Below are 18980 nucleotides of genomic sequence, written 5' to 3' on the forward strand. Positions count from 1 at the left end.
TATCTGGCCTGGGTTCGATTCCCAGTAGGATCAGAAATTTTCGTGTAAAATTTCTACTCCGGAACTAGGAGACAAGCGGTGCACAACTTCTTATCGCTAGATTGTGCACCTATATGTATGGGTTAAATCCCAAATCTCTCTGCAGTATATATGAAGAGAAGGCATATGTCACTCTTGATAATTATTTGTCCGTTGGACAGGGACGTTAAGCCTGGCAACCCCCTTAGTGCTATTTGACAGAAGTAGACTATGTGTTGGCACGGTTTCCCCTTCTCCTTCCCTCATCTTCATCATCATTCTCACTCATTCCCTACACTAAACTTACACATACACTCAACCTAGTACACGACATAACTCTCCACAGATACACATCATGTACAGCATGGCTTGTCAAAGTGTGTGTAACTTAAAAATGGGTCACAGTCCTGCCATCTATGCGCAATATGAGGAACCCGAATCACGCAAGTGAAGTGGGTAGGCATTGGTTACACAATCCCTGGAGTCTGTCATTCAAGTTCTTTCACCTGCTGAAGATCTATGACACGGGCTTCTCTGTTTAGTTTCCTTGCAAAGATGGCCAAATTAATAATTTTTATCAAACTTAAAAAATCTACCACCTTTGGCCAGATTTGAACCAGCAAACCTCTTAATCCAATGCCAAGGAGACAAATGTTTATATATTGTCATGATTTACATTTGTAATAACAGAAGTAATAATCTTATTACTTTATACTATATATCTGTTAGTAGATAGTTAAAAGAAATTGTGAACGTTCATAAAAATCATTAATGTATTTCCATCAAATTAATATAAAGAGAATTACCTCTGTAAAACTGGTGTGAATTTCATTTATTTTTCACTCATATTGTTCACAGCTCTCCAACAGGAACAACATTCAGCGAGAAAGCAGCTGTCGTCTCTCCCTTCTTGCCCTCAGCTTTGGCTGTGTACTGACCCACGTCTGCTGTGCTGCAATTTGTGATCTCGAACTTGAACTTCTTCTTACCATCCTGGACAAACTGATACTTCGAACTCTGTTCGTCTACAGGTTTGCCATCCTTCAACCATGTCACTGTGAATAACAGTAAATGGGAAATGTAAGTGATATTCATACTCAATTAAGTTTCCATTAATTTATACACTTTTTGTACCTAAATACAAGAAAAACAATTATTTTATTCATAACAATTGCTGTAAGAGGACATAAGCTCTCTAATGAAGTTTGTTATTGCTTAAACTCTTCAAAAAACAACTTTATTCACATTTATAAATTGTTACGAAACACCTTACACTATACTTCAATTACACATTATTATTCACATTACCTTTCTGGGGCACTTTCTCAATTTCACATTCAAACTTGACGCTCTCTCCTTCCTGTACAGTGGCAGACTGCGGGAATGTTTTGAACACAGGGCTCTTTGGCTCCTCGTTTGGTACTGAAACGTTTAACATGAATTATCAACAGTGAACAGTGTGCATAATAAATAATATATAATATAATAATATAATAAAAATAAAGATAAAAGATAAAAAATAAAAACTAAAACAACGATAAAGTAAATAATAGCAGCAATAGTAACAATAATAACAATAATAGTATTATTATTTTTAGTATTATTATTAAAAATAATAATAATCTGATCACCTCCACACGTCAAGAGATAAGCAATATTGTTCACTCTGGCTTTGCGAATCATTACATTTTCTGGGTCATTTCACATTTTTTCATCCCATCGGTCTATATTTGAATGCAATCTCAGAAGACTTTCTTCTCCCATTTTTGTCAGGTTCTCCATCCAGTTTGTTTTCTATTATATTATGTCATCATTGTCTATTTCTGTATTTAATTCTTTCCTACTGTCTTCATTTTTAATGCTGTCATGTGTCGTACACTCTTTAACAAGCCTGAGAAACTATTTCTGTTACTTGAATTTTATTAATTTGTTCTTGTGTAGACAACCATGTTTCAATGCCAAACGATAATGTGGGCACCACCATTACTTTGTAAAATTTCAATTTTTACCTATACTAATTTTATTTTATAAATGTTCTTGGAATTGAAGTAAATAATAATAATAATAATAATATTAATAAACAAGAATGAACTTTAATTTTTAATGATGCAGTGTCAGTGTAATTATCTAGCATCAATGGAATTGGCAATAGTGAAATGAGTCTAAGAATTCGCAACTGGATTAACTAACATTTGCCTTACAGTCGCGAAAACCTCGGAAAAAAATCTGGTAATCAATCTAAATAGGTTTTGAACCCACACTTGAGCATAATCTTGAAGCATGGGTCCTGTTTGCTACTCCTAGATCAAGCTGGTGGTCAGTGAATGTTACTGATCATATACTCAGTTCATTTTATTAAAATAAGGTAGTGTCAATTACAGTATGTCATTCCTTTTTATATCACATACGTACCTAAGACAACCAGAGTGCAGCTGCTGAAGGATTCTCCTGCGTCATTGAATGCTTCACAAGTATATGTGCCTGAGTCTTCTGGGAAGATCTCAGCTATATTAAGTTTGTAAATATTAGCTTCATTTGTATACTGGAAGTCTTTACTTGGTTTGATTTCTTTGTTATTATGAAGCCATATCACATCAAACTTCTCAGCTCCTAAAAGAAATTTGAAATTAGAGAAATTAGTAAAAAATATACGGTAATGTTTCCTTTTCCACTTACTGTTCAAGTATATAACTTTTTACAATTAAACATGATTCTCAGATACTGTCTCTTTTACTACTTACTACTATTCAATAGTTCAAATCCAAAATATATTTTGTTGTATAACATAGAATAGCTTATTAATATAATTTACCTATAATTCGACACGACAATGTAACAGGTTCTCCGTCTTTTACATAATCAGAATTTAAGTGACTGACGATTTTTGGAGGTTTATCTCCACTCTTAGATTTGCTTCCGGCATTTGCCATAGCTGAAAATGAAATGAAAACAAATACAGACATTTACTCATTAAACACAGCCTTAAATGATGAAAATTTGTATCAAATAACGAGTGAAGGAACAATTTGTTATGTGAATAATATTCATAACAGCCACATCAATACTGAGTTTCATCAGAAATTCTGAAATGTGTAGTACACGTCACACTGTTTTCTTACTTTCTTTTTTTGGAGATAATTAATACTTACGTTTAACTTTCAGTTTACACTTGGTTTTCGCTGTACCAATTGAGTTAATGGCTTCGCAGACATAATCGCCTTCATCTTCTGGAAATACTTCACTGATTATAAGTGTTGCGACTCCGCCTTTATATTTCAGGTCTACAATATCAGACGAACTCAGTGTCTGCAAGTGATTAAAATGTATCATATGTACAAACAGTTTACTTTCTGGAACTTGAGAATGTGACTAAATCGTAAATACAGTAAATGGTGCAGTTGGTTTATAACTTGTAAGTACCTGAAGTGGGTTATTAGTTTGGTAATGTGAAATATTTAATTTACGAGGAAGGGTGACATTTTTAAGGCGAAACTGACAACAACTGCTGATAACAAAAGATAATCGAATATGATTAGTAGAGATGATTTTGACATTAACTACAAATTATTTATCGATGGACTTTGATTGATTTGCTCTCATTCTTTCATATGCTGTAACTCTACAGGATGAATCCCGTGTTCTAAATTTCCTAGGAAAACAGTCATGTTCAGGAATTTTTTTTTTTTTTTTTTTTTTTTTTGTCTTTGAAGGGCCATCATAACAGGTCGATTTTGAACCTCCTGCCCCTATTAAACATGCTATTAATTTCACTATTGATGACACATAAAGCCCAAATATGACTTCCTGAACATCGATCATTTGCTGTACCCAATTAAATACCTACTAGTATATTGATAAGGTATTAGAAATAAAGAAGTGCGCGAACTCGTGTTTTACGATATTACAATCATCTCTTCAGATTTTCCCCATTAAAACATTTTTAGTCCCGAAGTGAGACAAGACACTCTGATAGCTATTTCATTAGTTTCAAAAGCCTTGCAAGGAAGCGAAAATCCTTAAATATCTTTTATTAATTTCTCTCTATTTTTTTCTTGTCGATATCATTATTCATATCCTCGAACATTTTAACTGTGAAAGCGAAATATTTGTGGAAATTTTAAAGTAGGCCAAATATATTGCATTCTTGTACCTGTCTTGTTTAAAAAGAACAATAACGTTTATTTTATCTACAGTTTACAACAAGCTCATTTTCTGGCAAAAGCTACAGCATTACTGTGGACATACCTGGCCATTCTTTGTCCAGTTGACTTGTGGTTCTGGGTCTCCCTTTATTGTGCAACTAAGCTGAAGCTGATCCCCATCATTCACTGTCAGATCTTGTAGTTTCTTGGTGAATTCAGGTTTACACATCAGTGAATCGTCAGGAGGTACTGGAAAGACAATTCAAAGTTTCGGTAAGTTTCACGTCGTAGAAACTGACTACATGTTGAAAATATTTTTATTTTTTATTTTATTAGGTTATTTTACGACGCTTTATCAACATCTTAGGTTATTTAGCGTCTGAATGAGATGAAGGTGATAATGCCGGTGAAATGAGTCCAGGGTCCAGCACCGAAAGTTACCCAGAATTTGCTCATATTGGGTTGAGGGAAAACCCCGGAAAAAACCTCAACCAGGTAACTTGCCCCAACCGGGAATCGAACCCAGGCCACCTGGTTTCACGGCCAGATGCGCTAGCCGTTACTCCACAGGTGTGGACTGTTGAGAATATGTTTAACTTAAAGAGGTATGTACAACTTTCACTAATGTAAATTTAGAAGAATTCAAAATTTAATTTCTATTTATCCTGAATTAATTTTCTGCTGAAATTTGGTATACTTATTCTATATTAATAAACAATTCTTAAAATCCAGAACACTTTTATTGTTAAGGGTAATTATATTTTTAAATTGGGGATACATTTTTTATAGGAAAAGTTTGCTTTTTCTGATATCTTGTACAATTTTTAATATTTTAAAATGTTTTCTTCTCAGTCTTATTCATAATGAGTGTGTTAACAAATCCTGCCCTTATCAATTACATATATAAATAAGATTTTTTTTTTGTGAATTTTTTCCATGAATTGAAAAATGTATTTATTTTTTTAAATAAAATTTATTAATGAAAACGAATTTGAAATAATAAAACAGTGCTAAAAGCAGGGTTTGTTCTCCAGTATGAAACACACTCTTGTATGAAACATTTCATAAATTTATTAAAAAAAAAGTGGAAGTTATGAGGGAAACAGAGTTGGAAAATTTAAGTTACGGGAACTGAGCAATAAACTCACCAAAGTTGAGAAGGTCTGTCCATATTTAAGTGGCCAATTCAATTGACAGTCTCACGTTTTAGGTCATAACTCGAAAAGTATTAGAGATATTTGAACTTTTTTTTTTCCACCATATACTGAGGAAGTCCATTCAACAAAAAGAAAAAAAAAAATCACTTTTTCGATTTCTGAAATTATATTCTCCTTTAAAAATTAATTTAATTGTTGATTTAAGAATCAATACAAAATTTAAAGAGCATGCATAAGAGTGTAATTGTAAAGTGACATCAAAAACTTTTTCCTTGCATTTTTAACTATGTCTTGACAGTACCTTATGCAGTGTAAAATATTACCATGGCAACTAAAACTTACCATTAAGTAAAGCTTGCATGGTATAGTAAAAAAAAAAAGCTACAATAAAAATGTAAGAAAAACGTTTTTGATGTCAATGTATTTAAGATTCCTTAGTAACTTTAAAACCTTCATTAAGAATATGCTATTCTTTAGAATACATCAAATATTAAAAATTCACGCATTAAACTGTACTAATACTACTTGCTTTAAATCAGGAAACCACTCAACCTGCAGACAATCGTTACACTGACCCTTTGCATACAAACTGTATTTTTGACACCGTGCTATCAGATTACTTTTAAAACCACTTAAGTCCAATTTTTACCGAACATTGAAATCTGCATATATTTTCAAAATGCGTCTGCTGATAACTCGTAAGACTACAAATGTTTCTATATTTTATAAATAACGAATGCGTAACAGTTGTTACGGTATAAAAAGAATAAAACGTTATTTTGGTCTCTTGTACTGTACAATTTCATCAAATGCAGTTACAAAGTTTTTGCTTGAGTAAAGTACAAACCAATAACTGAAAGATATATTTTTATAGGATTAAGGAAACTTAAACTCACCTTCAAAGTAGCTGAAGTCTTTGAACGTTTCCTTCATGCCATTTGTGACATACCAACATGTGCTTGTTTTCAAAATAAAAATTTATAGACCAGTACTATACATTTATGAACATTATTTTAAATGTTCTGTTTTGAAATTAAAATGCATTCTGAAACTACTAGTAACTGTAAGTTACTTTACTTTACTTTGTTTTAGAGCAGCATATCGAATTTAGACATTACTGCTCATTCTAATAATATCTAAGGCTGAACTAAGGTGATATATTTACTTACATATGAGTTCCTTTGTAGCGCTGCGCGATCTAGAGGGGCTGTCAGTGGCATCCAGTTTGCTTCCGTATTTCTTAATGGTGCGCCTATCCGATGTCTCTGCACTACTTGAACTGCTCATTGCAATAGTTGCTGCAGACTGCTTAACAAACAAGGACATATTGTCAGTCTAAAGAAGTATGTCACACGAGTACAGAGGAAACACAAGTTTACATAAGAGTGTGCTTCACTTATCTAGTTAGTGTCACGAGATATTTCAAAGATGCGGGGCATACATGGTTTCGATTTGTTTATATCTCAATTACCAACATTACTGTGAGAGGAACAAATATATATCGAAAAATTGAAACAAAATTACAATCCTCAGAGGGATGCCAAACTGTTTTTACGACATGAAGTTAAGTCGCTGGAGTGGAGGTGTTATGACTAGTAGGCATTGAGAAGTGCATCATGCGTAGTCAGTCAAGGAAAAAAAGAGTGAAAAGATTTTGATGCAGATGCAAGAATTCGGTGTGCTCAGGCCATACTGACATCTCATACAGTGTGAACAAGTTACATAAATGAAAGAAAAGATGCAAATAGTAATAAATCAAGTTGTATATGTTGAAAAATCTTATGTCAATGATAAACCGGAATGTAACAAAGCAGATGAAGAATTGAAAGTTCCACCAAGATAAAAAATAAACAATTATATTAATAAAATCTTATGTTAATAATAAACCGGAATGTAACAAAGCAGATGAAGAATTGAAAGTTCCACCAAGATAAAAAATAAACAATTACGTTAATAAAATCTTATGTCAATGATAAACCGGAATGTAACAAAGCAGATGAAGAATTGAAAGTTCCACCAAGATAAAAAATAAACAATTACATTAATAAAATCTTATGTTAATAATAAACCAGAATGTAACAAAGCAGATGAAGAATTGAAAGTTCCACCAAAATAAAAAATAAACAATTACATTAATAAAATCTTATGTCAATGATAAACCGGAATGTAACAAAGCAGATGAAGAACTGAAAGTTCCACCAAGATAAAAAATAAACAATTACATTAATAAAATCTTATGTTAATAATAAACCAGAATGTAACAAAGCAGATGAAGAATTGAAAGTTCCACCAAGATAAAAAATAAACAATTACATTAATAAAATCTTATGTCAATGATAAACCGGAATGTAACAAAGCAGATGAAGAATTGAAAGTTCCACCAAGATAAAAAATAAACAATTACATTAATAAAATCTTATGTTAATAATAAACCAGAATGTAACAAAGCAGATGAAGAATTGAAAGTTCCACCAAGTGAAAGGTAAAATAATAAACAATTACATTAATAAAATCTTATGTTAATAATAAACCGAAATGTAACAAAGCAGATGAAGGACTGAAAGTTCCATCAAGTGAAATAATTTCCAGGTATCTATGAAAGGTAAAACAATAAACAATCACATTAATATATTTTAAGTTTGTTTTGTAAACTCAAAGTGTAGTAATAAATGTATGTAAATGATTTTTTAGAAATGTTTTTGCTTTATCTAGTTATAGTTTTATAATAGATTAATATGAGTTACTACTGTAATCCACGCAACCACCAGCATCAGACGATATTAATCGACTTTTGGAAAATTAAGACTGAAAAATGTAAAGTATGTACTAAATTGTATACTAATATGACGACTCATTTTACAATTCTGGAAGCATGAACATCTCTTTAAATAAAAGAATATTCAAAGTATATTCATGTTTATTTTCGTGTCATATCGGTAACATTATCGAGAACAGTGATCCAGTATTTTTTTGGAATTAAACGCAGTTATGTGTAAACAATTTACATCTATAAACAGAAATTATAAAATAATTCTCAATGCTTGCTATGTCCGACATGTTAAGAGTTTATCCACTGGGCATAGTTTCTGCCAGCAAGGCAGTGTTGCAATTCCATTTTTAAGAGATGACAAAGGTATCTGGAATATGCAATCATTACCCAAGTGGCAGAATGACAAATTGACAACATCTATTAAATTGGTTAATTAACGATAGTGTATTAACTGCGAAGTTATGTGGCATCGATTAAATAGATGACAGCAAATACACGTGCATTTTATCATGAGTGGGAAAGGAACAATGTTCATTTTACATGCTGTAGATTGACGATAATTAACATCGGAGTACTTTGCTATCTCCAATTTAAGAATCCACTGGTGTGTTTAGTTTGAACCTTCAAACTTTATATCAAATAATAAACATTGTAACTATTACATCACTGAGAATGATAGGTTTATAAAATTTGATAACTCTTCTACTAAGTTTTACCTTGTAATTGCTGCTGGTGGTGCTAGTGTGGCTCTGGGAAGAACTGGAATAGCTCGATTTCACTGTGACTGGTGGTGGAGCTGGCCTGCTGGGTTGTTCAATGTACCTACGATCTGTGGCAAGTGAAGTCAGTAATATATAGTTACTCAAGAGTGATGCCAATATAAAGCAAGCAAGTTATTTAAGTGAAATAAGTTTGTGAATGAATAATAGAAATGGTAGAAGAAAGGAATACTAAAGTCGAAAGAAGTATCGTTACATAATAATTTGTATTGCTATTACTGTTATCACCCAAACGAACTGATATGAACAAAGAGATCACATTGTAAATACTCACTTATTCATACCGCACAATAAGATTAATTGAAAAAGTGGGATGAATGCGAAAATTGAACAAGTTTTTGTTTGCTTTAATTTGCATTAAAGATATGTTACTCTAAATTTGTTTTCATTATATCTACTTACAATCTAATGATAATAATTAATGACGATAAAAACATATTGGTTTAGATACATATCCTATTGGGTGCTAGTGTTGCTCAAGCGAAGTTTTGTTGACTTTAATCAAGAACATTTTTAATGAAAATCTTTAATTATACTGAAGGTAACCATAAATATTTTATCATTTTTTTAAAGAAATTTCTAATTAAAATACAGTTATAATATCTGGATGTATATTACATTTAAGAATATCCACATTTTCTTGTAAATTAACCTCTTCTTTACTTAATCATTTTTTACATCATACAAAAATTTATGTGGCGAAAGAAAAACTACAGACCAGATTCGATGAGTAAAATTTAACAGCTTAGAATTCGTAAAAAAAAATAGTCATTTAGAACATACATAAAACTTGGTAAAGATTTAGAGCAAAAAATATAAAATCAGATTTTAAAAAATGCAAAATATTATGGTATCGGTACCTATTAGCCTAACAAATAAACTGAAAAAGTGAAAGTAATATGACTTGGTAATAATAAAGATTCATAAAAGTACCGTATAAGAATAGCTAAGATATTATGACACTTTAATGTCAAAAAGAAATTGTAAAATATTTAATACTGCATTAAGTCTGAAGATAATATCGCAGTTAAAAAAAATTCTTCAGATACTGCAGATGAACCCAATAAGAGATAGGAATTTTTTTCATTTTCAGACGGTATTATGGCCCAAACGCAAAATTCAGCGAAAGAACTGAGTTAAACCACATCCAAACTATCACAAGGAGAATTTTCAAAATTACGATTTGTTAATTTCATTTATTTTTTGTTAAAATTCCAAACAAACTCTCTTCGAAACATAGAGTTTTATATAACGAACAAGTTACAAAAAAGACCACAAAATGTTGCTTCCTAAAGTGGAGTCACATCTAGTAATGTAACCATTGATCACCAAATGTAGATCAGAATTTTTAACAGGCAAGGCAACAGAAGACTTTAGATACTGTTTACAAAAATAGCCATATATGACAGACGAATGATACTATGTACACAAGGAAGTAAAAGGAAAATTTGATGATCACGAACAATAGTCTTTAAATTCAAATATGTAAATTGGGATCACTTGTAAAATAATCCGTACATTTTGATGTCACAGATGTGAGAGTTGGGTAGTATCGGACATCGGGTAATATCGGACAGTGAGTTTCTTTCATCTACCACACGATGATAGTACCTGATTGACATGGTTACGTTTCTGTGATGTCGCATAGAGAAACGTAAACATGTCATTCAGGTACTACCATATGGTGGTAGATGAAAGAAACGCACTGTCCAATACTACCCGACTCTCCCCTATATACCGGTATGTACATAGAGTAATAAATTGCGTTTATAATACTTAAGACAAATATAATATATACACATTAAAATAATAAATTTACAGCCTGATATAATTTACTGGTAACATTAATAAAAGAACGTTTCCTTTCATGCCAATTCATGGTATACTGAATGTGAAATAATTAGTTATTATATTGTATATAAGTATATGAGAAAAAATACTGTGAAACTACTACCTTGGAAATGATAAAATATATGGCATAAAAAATCCAATGGATTTAAGTTAAAATAGAAAATGGGTACCTATGTTTAATGCGTAGTTTTAGTATTACCCTTTAAAAAAAGAATTGTAAGAATATTACCACCAAAATATTTATGCAAACATATATTTGATTCTAAAAGAGAAGAATGTAGTTTAATATATTTTACCGTTTGTTTAAAAGTATAACAAAGGTGTGGGTAACATAAATGTGTATTATTTTGTAACACTGTAATTCAAACATTCAATAATTTCAAATTTATTCTCTGAATATAAACTAATACCGGTATTTAATTAAGTATGACTATTTGGAAAGAATTAAAGTAATAGCAATACAAATAAAGACATAAGTGATAGTATCTGAAGTCCTTTCAGTAAGTATTTACAGATCATGATAAAGATGAAAACGTTAAAATATATATAGATATGCAAGTAAGCTAATTTATGTTTTCATAACATCTACTTAGTTCTGCATGTGAAATATTAGAAAGAAGAATAAGTTTTCAGTAATTAAGATTTCCGAAGTGTAATGAATAATTACTAGTCTTGTAAGACTATGAACAGGAGAAATAGGATAGGCCATTAAGATACTTAAGTTAAACTAAATACTTTATAAGCAATGCTGTGTAGAGCTGTAGGTACAAGTAAGGGTTTGCAAGAAATCATCATCATCATCATCATCATCATCATCATCATCATCTCATCATCATCATCCAAACAAGTATAAGGTCCAAGGCCCATTACGGTATTTTAATATTAAAAATTCAAAGAATTAAAATTTCAGTATTTATAACCAATGTAACAAATTCAATATAAAAAAAAACATGTAATAACTTATTGCAATATGAAATTCAGAAAAGAGCAACTGTGATATAAATTTCAATTTTGTTTTTTGCTTTTCATCAAGGAGAGGATTCATTACAGAAACTGATTTATTTTGGGGATGCCCAATTTCTAGGCTCTATTGTAATGTGAATTATAATTGTTTTCACTTTAAACATATTGTTTGCACTTAATTTTGAATATATCTATGTTGAAGTCCATTTACCAGCTTGCATACCCTTCACTTATATAGATGTCTGTATAGTTAATGAAGTTAAACTAATAGCAAGATGCTAGTGGGTTACCTCCAGAATACATCAACTTATTAGCTAATTCAGCTTGCTCAGCACTCTCCCCAAAGCCTAAGGAAGGAACAAGAACAATCAAAATCATTAAGGCAATATAATAGTAAATAGGCATATTTGTGGCAGTTTATAATCAAGTATACAAAAATTAAGATGTTATAATTTAAAGTTTTCAAGTGTAGAAAGAAAGGAAGGGACAATTGTCCACGAAAATCTTCTCTTGTACATTTGAAAACCATTTGTGCAATAGCAGATAAAATCCATGCAAGACTGGACGATGACAGAATAATTGATGTATAGACAAACACAATTTTACACCTTAACGAGGGAAAATTCAGTTAGTGGCAAATGACCAAAATGTTTTTATAAAATTAAGGCAATGCATTTTCTTGACATACTGAAATTTTACTCAAGGCAAATGTAACACAGTGGAGATGAGCAAACTGAGAACTGCAGGCCAGTCTTCAGTTGATTTTTATTTGTACTACATCATATACATTTTGAAGTGCCTAATTAGATAAATTCATTAGCAATACAGTCAATACTAAAGTTAAGAAAACTTCATATAAGCAATGAAGTTTGGGTACCAGTATCATGACAATCCATGCCGTTGCAAAGTTTGTTCATCACTTACGGAGATAGAACTACTGTAATAAAATTCCAAATAGCAGCTACTTTTCACAAATAGTATTAGTTTTAGTGTAATGAGTTAATAAAATAATTTTTGAACTACTGTCATAATGAAAATTTATACAACTTATTACCATTAGGTTTTCAAGGAAATCAGTTCCAGGCAGGCAAGAAGTACAAAATATTATAAACAAGATGAAAGCAAAGAATTCTTTGTCAGATGAATAAATTAAGAAGTTAATGTAATGTGCAACAGAAGAAAAATTAAACCAAATTTACCAAATAAATAAAATAAATACTTTAAAGAATTTGTACCTGAAATTAAAGAACAGACTGTTAAAATTAAGGATGTATATAATTCCAAAAGCAAAAGAAGTGAGGAAACGTAATCCAATTGCATCAGCTCATGGCAGAAAAAGTACCGTAATTCATTACCCTAGACTTTTTATACACAAGGCGGTATTAATACCCAGAATAATCAGCACTGGAATTATGCACATGTGAAGCTACGTTGTTCCTCTTTACATTAAAATACATTGTCATTTCATATACACAATTAGTTCTCAGAGAAGAAATAAACTATTTTTTTAAGAAACTGTTAATTAAAATTAGTTATATGAAAATGTATTTTGAAAAGAAATTTTGGAGCAGAGAGATAATGAGCCTGACATTCACGGCGTCATTTTTGCGCGAAACACTTATTAGTATTTTAATTTTTTTTTTCCATTTCATTTCATTTATTGTATTCCATAGATCTTACATTAGCATTGAAGCTTTAAGTTATGGAACATGTCATTTTACAAGATTAAAATATTTTGGTGAGGTGAAGTGAAGTAATATATCTCCTCTCATCAAAGCCTACTCAAATTTATCTCTGACAATGGGGCTACTCGTTACCAATCAATCTCAACAAACACTGCCTAACCTTATCATCGAGGCTACTTGTCACTAAGGGTGAGAAGGGAAGGAAACCAAATTTTTCCCGCTAAGAATGGCACAAATGAATATCAGGCCCATTATCCTTCTGTTCGCAAATATCTACAAATGTAATCTGCTCACACACAGACCAGATGAAATGCGAATATATCCTCAGGACATTTCATCACTTTCCTCTGAAGAAGACATGATTAAAAGTAATGATTTTCCTAGGTGGATGTTGTGTTGAAGGGCTGTCACTGAATACAACAGTGCCACAAAAAAGTTGACTGTCAACAGTGGATAAGAAAGCCAACTCTATTAGCTTATCAAGCACAGAAAAAATTGTTCTACTATTTAAACCACACATTTTTATTTTAATTATTTAGTACTTGAATATTTGAAATAAATTTTGGTCGTCCTGAAAAGCAAAGAGCTACTCCAAATCATTTTCATATTTCTCATCTGGTTGGACTCCGTGTTAAATACTTACCTTCCACAATGACGACACAGCTTGTCTCATCAGTACCGTGAATATTGGTTGCCACGCAGCGATACTTCCCTGAATCTTCGGGTTTGCAGTCAACAATTTCCATTGTTACCAGACCATCAGCATGAGTCATATTATATTCATACTTGGTCAACTCGCGTTTTTCTTTGTACCATTTAACCTGTAAACAGAAAATAGATACTCATTCAAGACTTGATATAAAGTATATACTTATTTTAGGAAGTTAAAGGATAAAAATTGAAATTAAGTTTTATTTAATGACGCTTGCAACTGCCGAGGTTATATCAGCGTCGCCGGTATGCTGGAATTTTGTCCTGCAGGAGTTCTTTTACCTGCCAGTAAATCTACTGACATGAGTCTGTAACATTAAGCACACTTAAGTGCCATCGACCTGGGCTGGGATTGAACCTGCAACCTCGGGCACAGAAGGCCAGCACTCTACCGACTACGGCATCCAGGCCGACTAAAGGATAGAGATACGCGAATTTTTTCAATTGGTTATTTAATGACGTTATATCAGTGGCGTATACTGGTTAAAGGGTTTGGGCTACCGCTGACCCTATTATTACACAAAATATATCTAACAATTACTTTAATTTTAATTACTATGGTAAAACTAATAATACAAAATTATTACATTATGTTATATTATAAACTTTTTCTTTTGTAATTTCCTTGGGCTACCGCCGGTAGCCCCGGTAGCCCGCAAAATACGCCCCTGCGTTATATCATGAGCACAGTTATCTAGTGCCAGAGAAATTGGTGATAACGAGATGGTACCCGTATTTTGCAAGTTCCAGTTCGAGAGTTGGCAATAGGATTAGGCTACTTTGACATTCGGCTTACACAGTTAGTGAAAACCTCGGATATAATCCAAAGAGCCCAAGTGGGATTTGAACCCATGCTGACAAAATTATTACTTTGAAAAACAGATACATTTTAACTATTTACTAAACTAATTTTTAAAGTTTACACCCCAGTTTTTTCATTTCACAAAGTGGTGTTTAAATACTTAATTCACAAAAATATGAATTTTTAACACATTTCACTGAAATATGATAAACCACTTAAAAATGTAGTGTTCAAGATTACCTGAAAGTTAGAATTTATGAAACAGTTATATTACTAGTTATTCTGTATGGTTGTGAAACTTGGACTCTCACTTTGAGAGAGGAACAGGAGAGGAGCAGAGGCTAAGAGTGTTCGAGAATAAAGTGTTTAGGAAAATATTTGAGGCTAAGAGGGATGAAGTTACAGGAGAAAGTTACATAACATATAACTGCACGCATTGTATTCTTCATCCGACATAATTAGGAATATTAAATACAGATGTTTGAGGTGGGCAGAGCATGTAGCACATATGGGTGAATCCAAAAATGTATATAGTGTTAGTTGGGAGGCTGGAGGGGAAAAAGACCTTTGGGGAGGTCGAGACGTAGAGGGGAGGATAATATTAAAATGGATTTGAGGGAGGTGGGATCTGATGGTAGTTGTTGTTTAGTCAACTGTCCAAAGACAGGTCTGAACCTCAAAAGTGATACCAAGAAGGCACCGCTTATGGGGAAACTAGGCCAGGAGATAATGGGGTAGGGTGGCCAGTTCCTTTCCCCCTCCACTGCATACTTCGCCGACTAGCTACATATTACACTAGTCAGACTTCAGATGCATAAAAACAATTGTTCTTCCTCTGACACATATCGTCAAGTGAGATGTACTGCCTGACTGATGGTAGGGACTGGATTAATCTTGCTCAGGATAAGGACTGATGGTGGACTTATGTGAGGGTGGCAATGAACCTCCGGGTTCCTTAAAAGCCATATGTAAGTAAGTGTTCAAGATTGCGTTTCTATAAAATTAAATGAAATTTCGTGAAATTCTTACTCCTGTACTTTCATGGCACAGAAGAATGCTTCTCAGTTAAACAAGTTGTTATTTAGTGGGCTCAATGACAGATCTTACCAAAGATATCCTCTCGGGATTTTTTTTGTAGACAACATATTTGCAATAATGCAATCAGTTTTGAAGAAAATACTTCAAAAATACCTACTTGGAGGGTCAATACATTTAATACCATGAAAGGAAATGCCAAAATGTTGATTGGTTGCTAGTGCCTAGCATATTGGAGTTCTTCATAGCCTATGATGTCTATTGGAATGCCCATTTAAAGAATTCACATTGTGAGAGCTGGGAAGGTGAGGCAGAATTCATTATTCCAATGAGAGGTAAAATTAAAGCTGATGACCGATAATGGTGAATTTTTGGCAAGGAAAACTGACTGGTAAATTATACCTGTTATTCTTTCACTCAGAGAAACTGTTCTTAATAAGCTCAATTTATGAGGCACAGATACTCCAAGTTTACTTTCAGTCTGAAAGAAGAATGTTAAGAATTTTTTCGTACTTAAAAATTCACTGCTTTCAATGAAAGACTATAACCCAAAATGTTGGCACTTCATGTTTAATTATAATGAAGATACGATTTCATAATTTATTGGTTAATAATTTTCTCAGATTCTTAAATTGTTGGTATTCAAGATACTTACCGTAGGAAGAGGTTTGCCACTGAGACAGCAAAGCAGTTTACAAGTTTGTCGGATCTGCATGACTCGAGGCCGCAACAGGAATGTGAAGACTGGAGCTGATTCTTTCTCTTCTTGCCACATTGTGTAGCCCAGGGCCTCCCGCCGACGCACGGGCTGCACTTCGGGTCTGTACTGTGGTATCGCCTTTGGAACAGCTGCAGAGAGAGATTTCATATTCACTCGTATCTGTTTCACAATTACACAATTCGTTAACTTTATTTCACAGCAGAAAAGACTTACGTTGAACGTTAAGGAAGACTACTTCTTCTCTGTAACCATAATGGTTCTCTGCACGGATGATGTATTCTCCACGGTCCTCAAGTTTCACTCTGTTAATAATAAATGTGAAGTCATCACCAGCATAACGCTTCATAAACTTGACACTCTGCCTCAGCTCAGAATTGTTGTGGAACCACATCAGTGTAGGAGTGGCAATTGCAATGACACGACAGTAGAATTTCGCACTCTGGCCTTCATATGCAAATGCACTCTGTGGCTTTATCACAAACCGCGGAGCTGCTTGTCTGCGATCTGAAAGAAGACAGAAACATGAATAATTCATAAATTTGCAAGCAAATGACTATATTTATATGTATATATGAGAAAGAATTATATAAAAACTTCCTAAACATTTCTCTGAATAGTCTTACATTCTCACAACATTGTACTGTACGTTTTTACGAATTGTTTTAACCAATAATTCTAGTCATTTTTATATACTTCTAATTTCTGACTATGTGATGGTGGTTCTGCCTTCAGTCTAATTTTTTTTTTTCCGGATATCTCTACAATGTCCTGATTGGTTTTTTAACCAATCAATTTCAGTGTTTTTTGTTCCTTTTACTGATCGATGTGTACTCACTTGTTTTGCTAAGCTTTCTTTAAATATAGACACATACTGTATAATTGCATATTAAAACAATGAGTTCTAATTGGTTTTAACACTATACATTTAAAGATTCAATTAACGAAATATTAAAGTGAAATAAACTAATGAGAAATTATTTTTGTCTATTCACTTTGGAACACAGAGAGAAGAGCATTCTTAATATCAGGTGCACAATAAGTACTTGTACAGCTAACAGACCCAACTCAACAGATTACATATTCTCAAGTGAGTGTGACGATGCCTGAATATGTGAAGGTGAAACATTAAAGAGTTCCGAAATTTTAGAGATAGTTACATCTATGACATAAGACATTTTACTAGAACCTAATCACAATGAAAACCTCAAATCTCAACTCATTAATTTTTATTAATGGGTAAAAATTCATTCCGGCACCAGGAATCGAACCCAGGAACCTCAGCTTGGCGCATTGAGTGCTTTTACCATCTCACCTATGCCAAGACTTGATCCACTGTGCCGGCCGAACTCTCTTCGTCCTGTAGATCAGATCTCGGCATAGCTCAGATGGTAAGAGCATTCAGTGTGCCAAGCTGAGGGTCCTGGGCTCGATTCCCGGTGCCGGAACGAATTTTTCTCCATTAATAAGTATATACGTGATGATTACACAGTATTCAATAGAGGACAGCGAGGTCATCTAATAAGAATATATATATAACAAATCTCAAAGCGATAGTTACTTGATGCATAGGAAGGAATTAACGCTAGTTTGAAGTTCCTCTCAGTTACATGCCTCAAGAAACAAGTGAAAACTGTAACTACCAGATAGATTTGAGAATCAATGCATGGACACTGATAATACTTTGTGATCAAGTTATCGTGCATCTAACACATAACGCTTCTACATTCATTTTGTTACAATGTAATGCTTCCATATTTTACTTACCAAAGGATGAATCATAAATGCGGTACTTGTCAACCAGCAACTTGCGCAGTGAGCTGTATTCAGCGAGACGACCAATGGGAAGAATGAATTTATCCCAGTCTGAGTACTTGGCGCGGATTTTGTCACGCATGTTGGTGTAACGAGAGGAGCTGATGACGTCAGTGCGGTTGCTGTGATCACCGGTGAGCCAGGTATGCAGGAGACATTCATGTGCAGTCATGCGCTTCCTTCAATAAGCAATATTAATCATTGTTACTGATGTACATTAAGTAAATCCTATTTTAATCAAATTATTTTCTGTTGAGAGTTATTGAAACTATTTAAAATCAAAATCTCGTCCTCACAAATTATATTGGAAGTTTAATATCGAGAGATAAGACCAAAATGTATTATAATATTGAAACTGAAGAAATATACAGTGTATTAATATTTTTCCATTTTTATGAGGTGCAGGAAGGAGATTAATTTTCTAAAGAGCAGAGAAACTTTAACTCTTAAGGGTCAGCAAGCCCTGTAAAATAGTACGTTCCTATGTCATTCTCAAAATTGTCTCTTTGATCCCTGAGCACATAATATGATTTG

General features: G+C 32.9%; 1 protein-coding gene across 45 annotated transcripts in view; it reads right to left on the reverse strand.

The window, feature by feature from the left end:
- Positions 1-18980, reverse strand: part of bt (projectin protein bent) — a 408836-nt gene that overhangs the window by 1730 nt on the left and 388126 nt on the right. For 37 of the 45 annotated variants that reach the window (XM_069837452.1, XM_069837423.1, XM_069837454.1 and 34 more), the window contains 13 exons: positions 18399-18625; positions 16848-17138; positions 16569-16762; positions 14009-14186; positions 11971-12027; positions 8804-8916; positions 6487-6625; positions 4264-4409; positions 3168-3324; positions 2831-2950; positions 2431-2628; positions 1327-1440; positions 825-1073 (listed from right to left, as the gene is read on the reverse strand). In XM_069837452.1, coding sequence (XP_069693553.1) covers positions 871-1073; positions 1327-1440; positions 2431-2628; positions 2831-2950; positions 3168-3324; positions 4264-4409; positions 6487-6625; positions 8804-8916; positions 11971-12027; positions 14009-14186; positions 16569-16762; positions 16848-17138; positions 18399-18625 — 2137 coding nt within the window. In that variant the 3' untranslated portion in view covers positions 825-870. The remainder of the gene's footprint in view (positions 1-824; positions 1074-1326; positions 1441-2430; positions 2629-2830; positions 2951-3167; positions 3325-4263; positions 4410-6486; positions 6626-8803; positions 8917-11970; positions 12028-14008; positions 14187-16568; positions 16763-16847; positions 17139-18398; positions 18626-18980) is intronic. The other 8 variants (XM_069837450.1, XM_069837449.1, XM_069837448.1 and 5 more) reach the window with 3 other exon arrangements.

The sequence above is a fragment of the Periplaneta americana genome, chromosome 10 (genome assembly GCF_040183065.1).
Source record: "Periplaneta americana isolate PAMFEO1 chromosome 10, P.americana_PAMFEO1_priV1, whole genome shotgun sequence".
NCBI lineage: Eukaryota > Metazoa > Arthropoda > Insecta > Blattodea > Blattidae > Periplaneta > Periplaneta americana.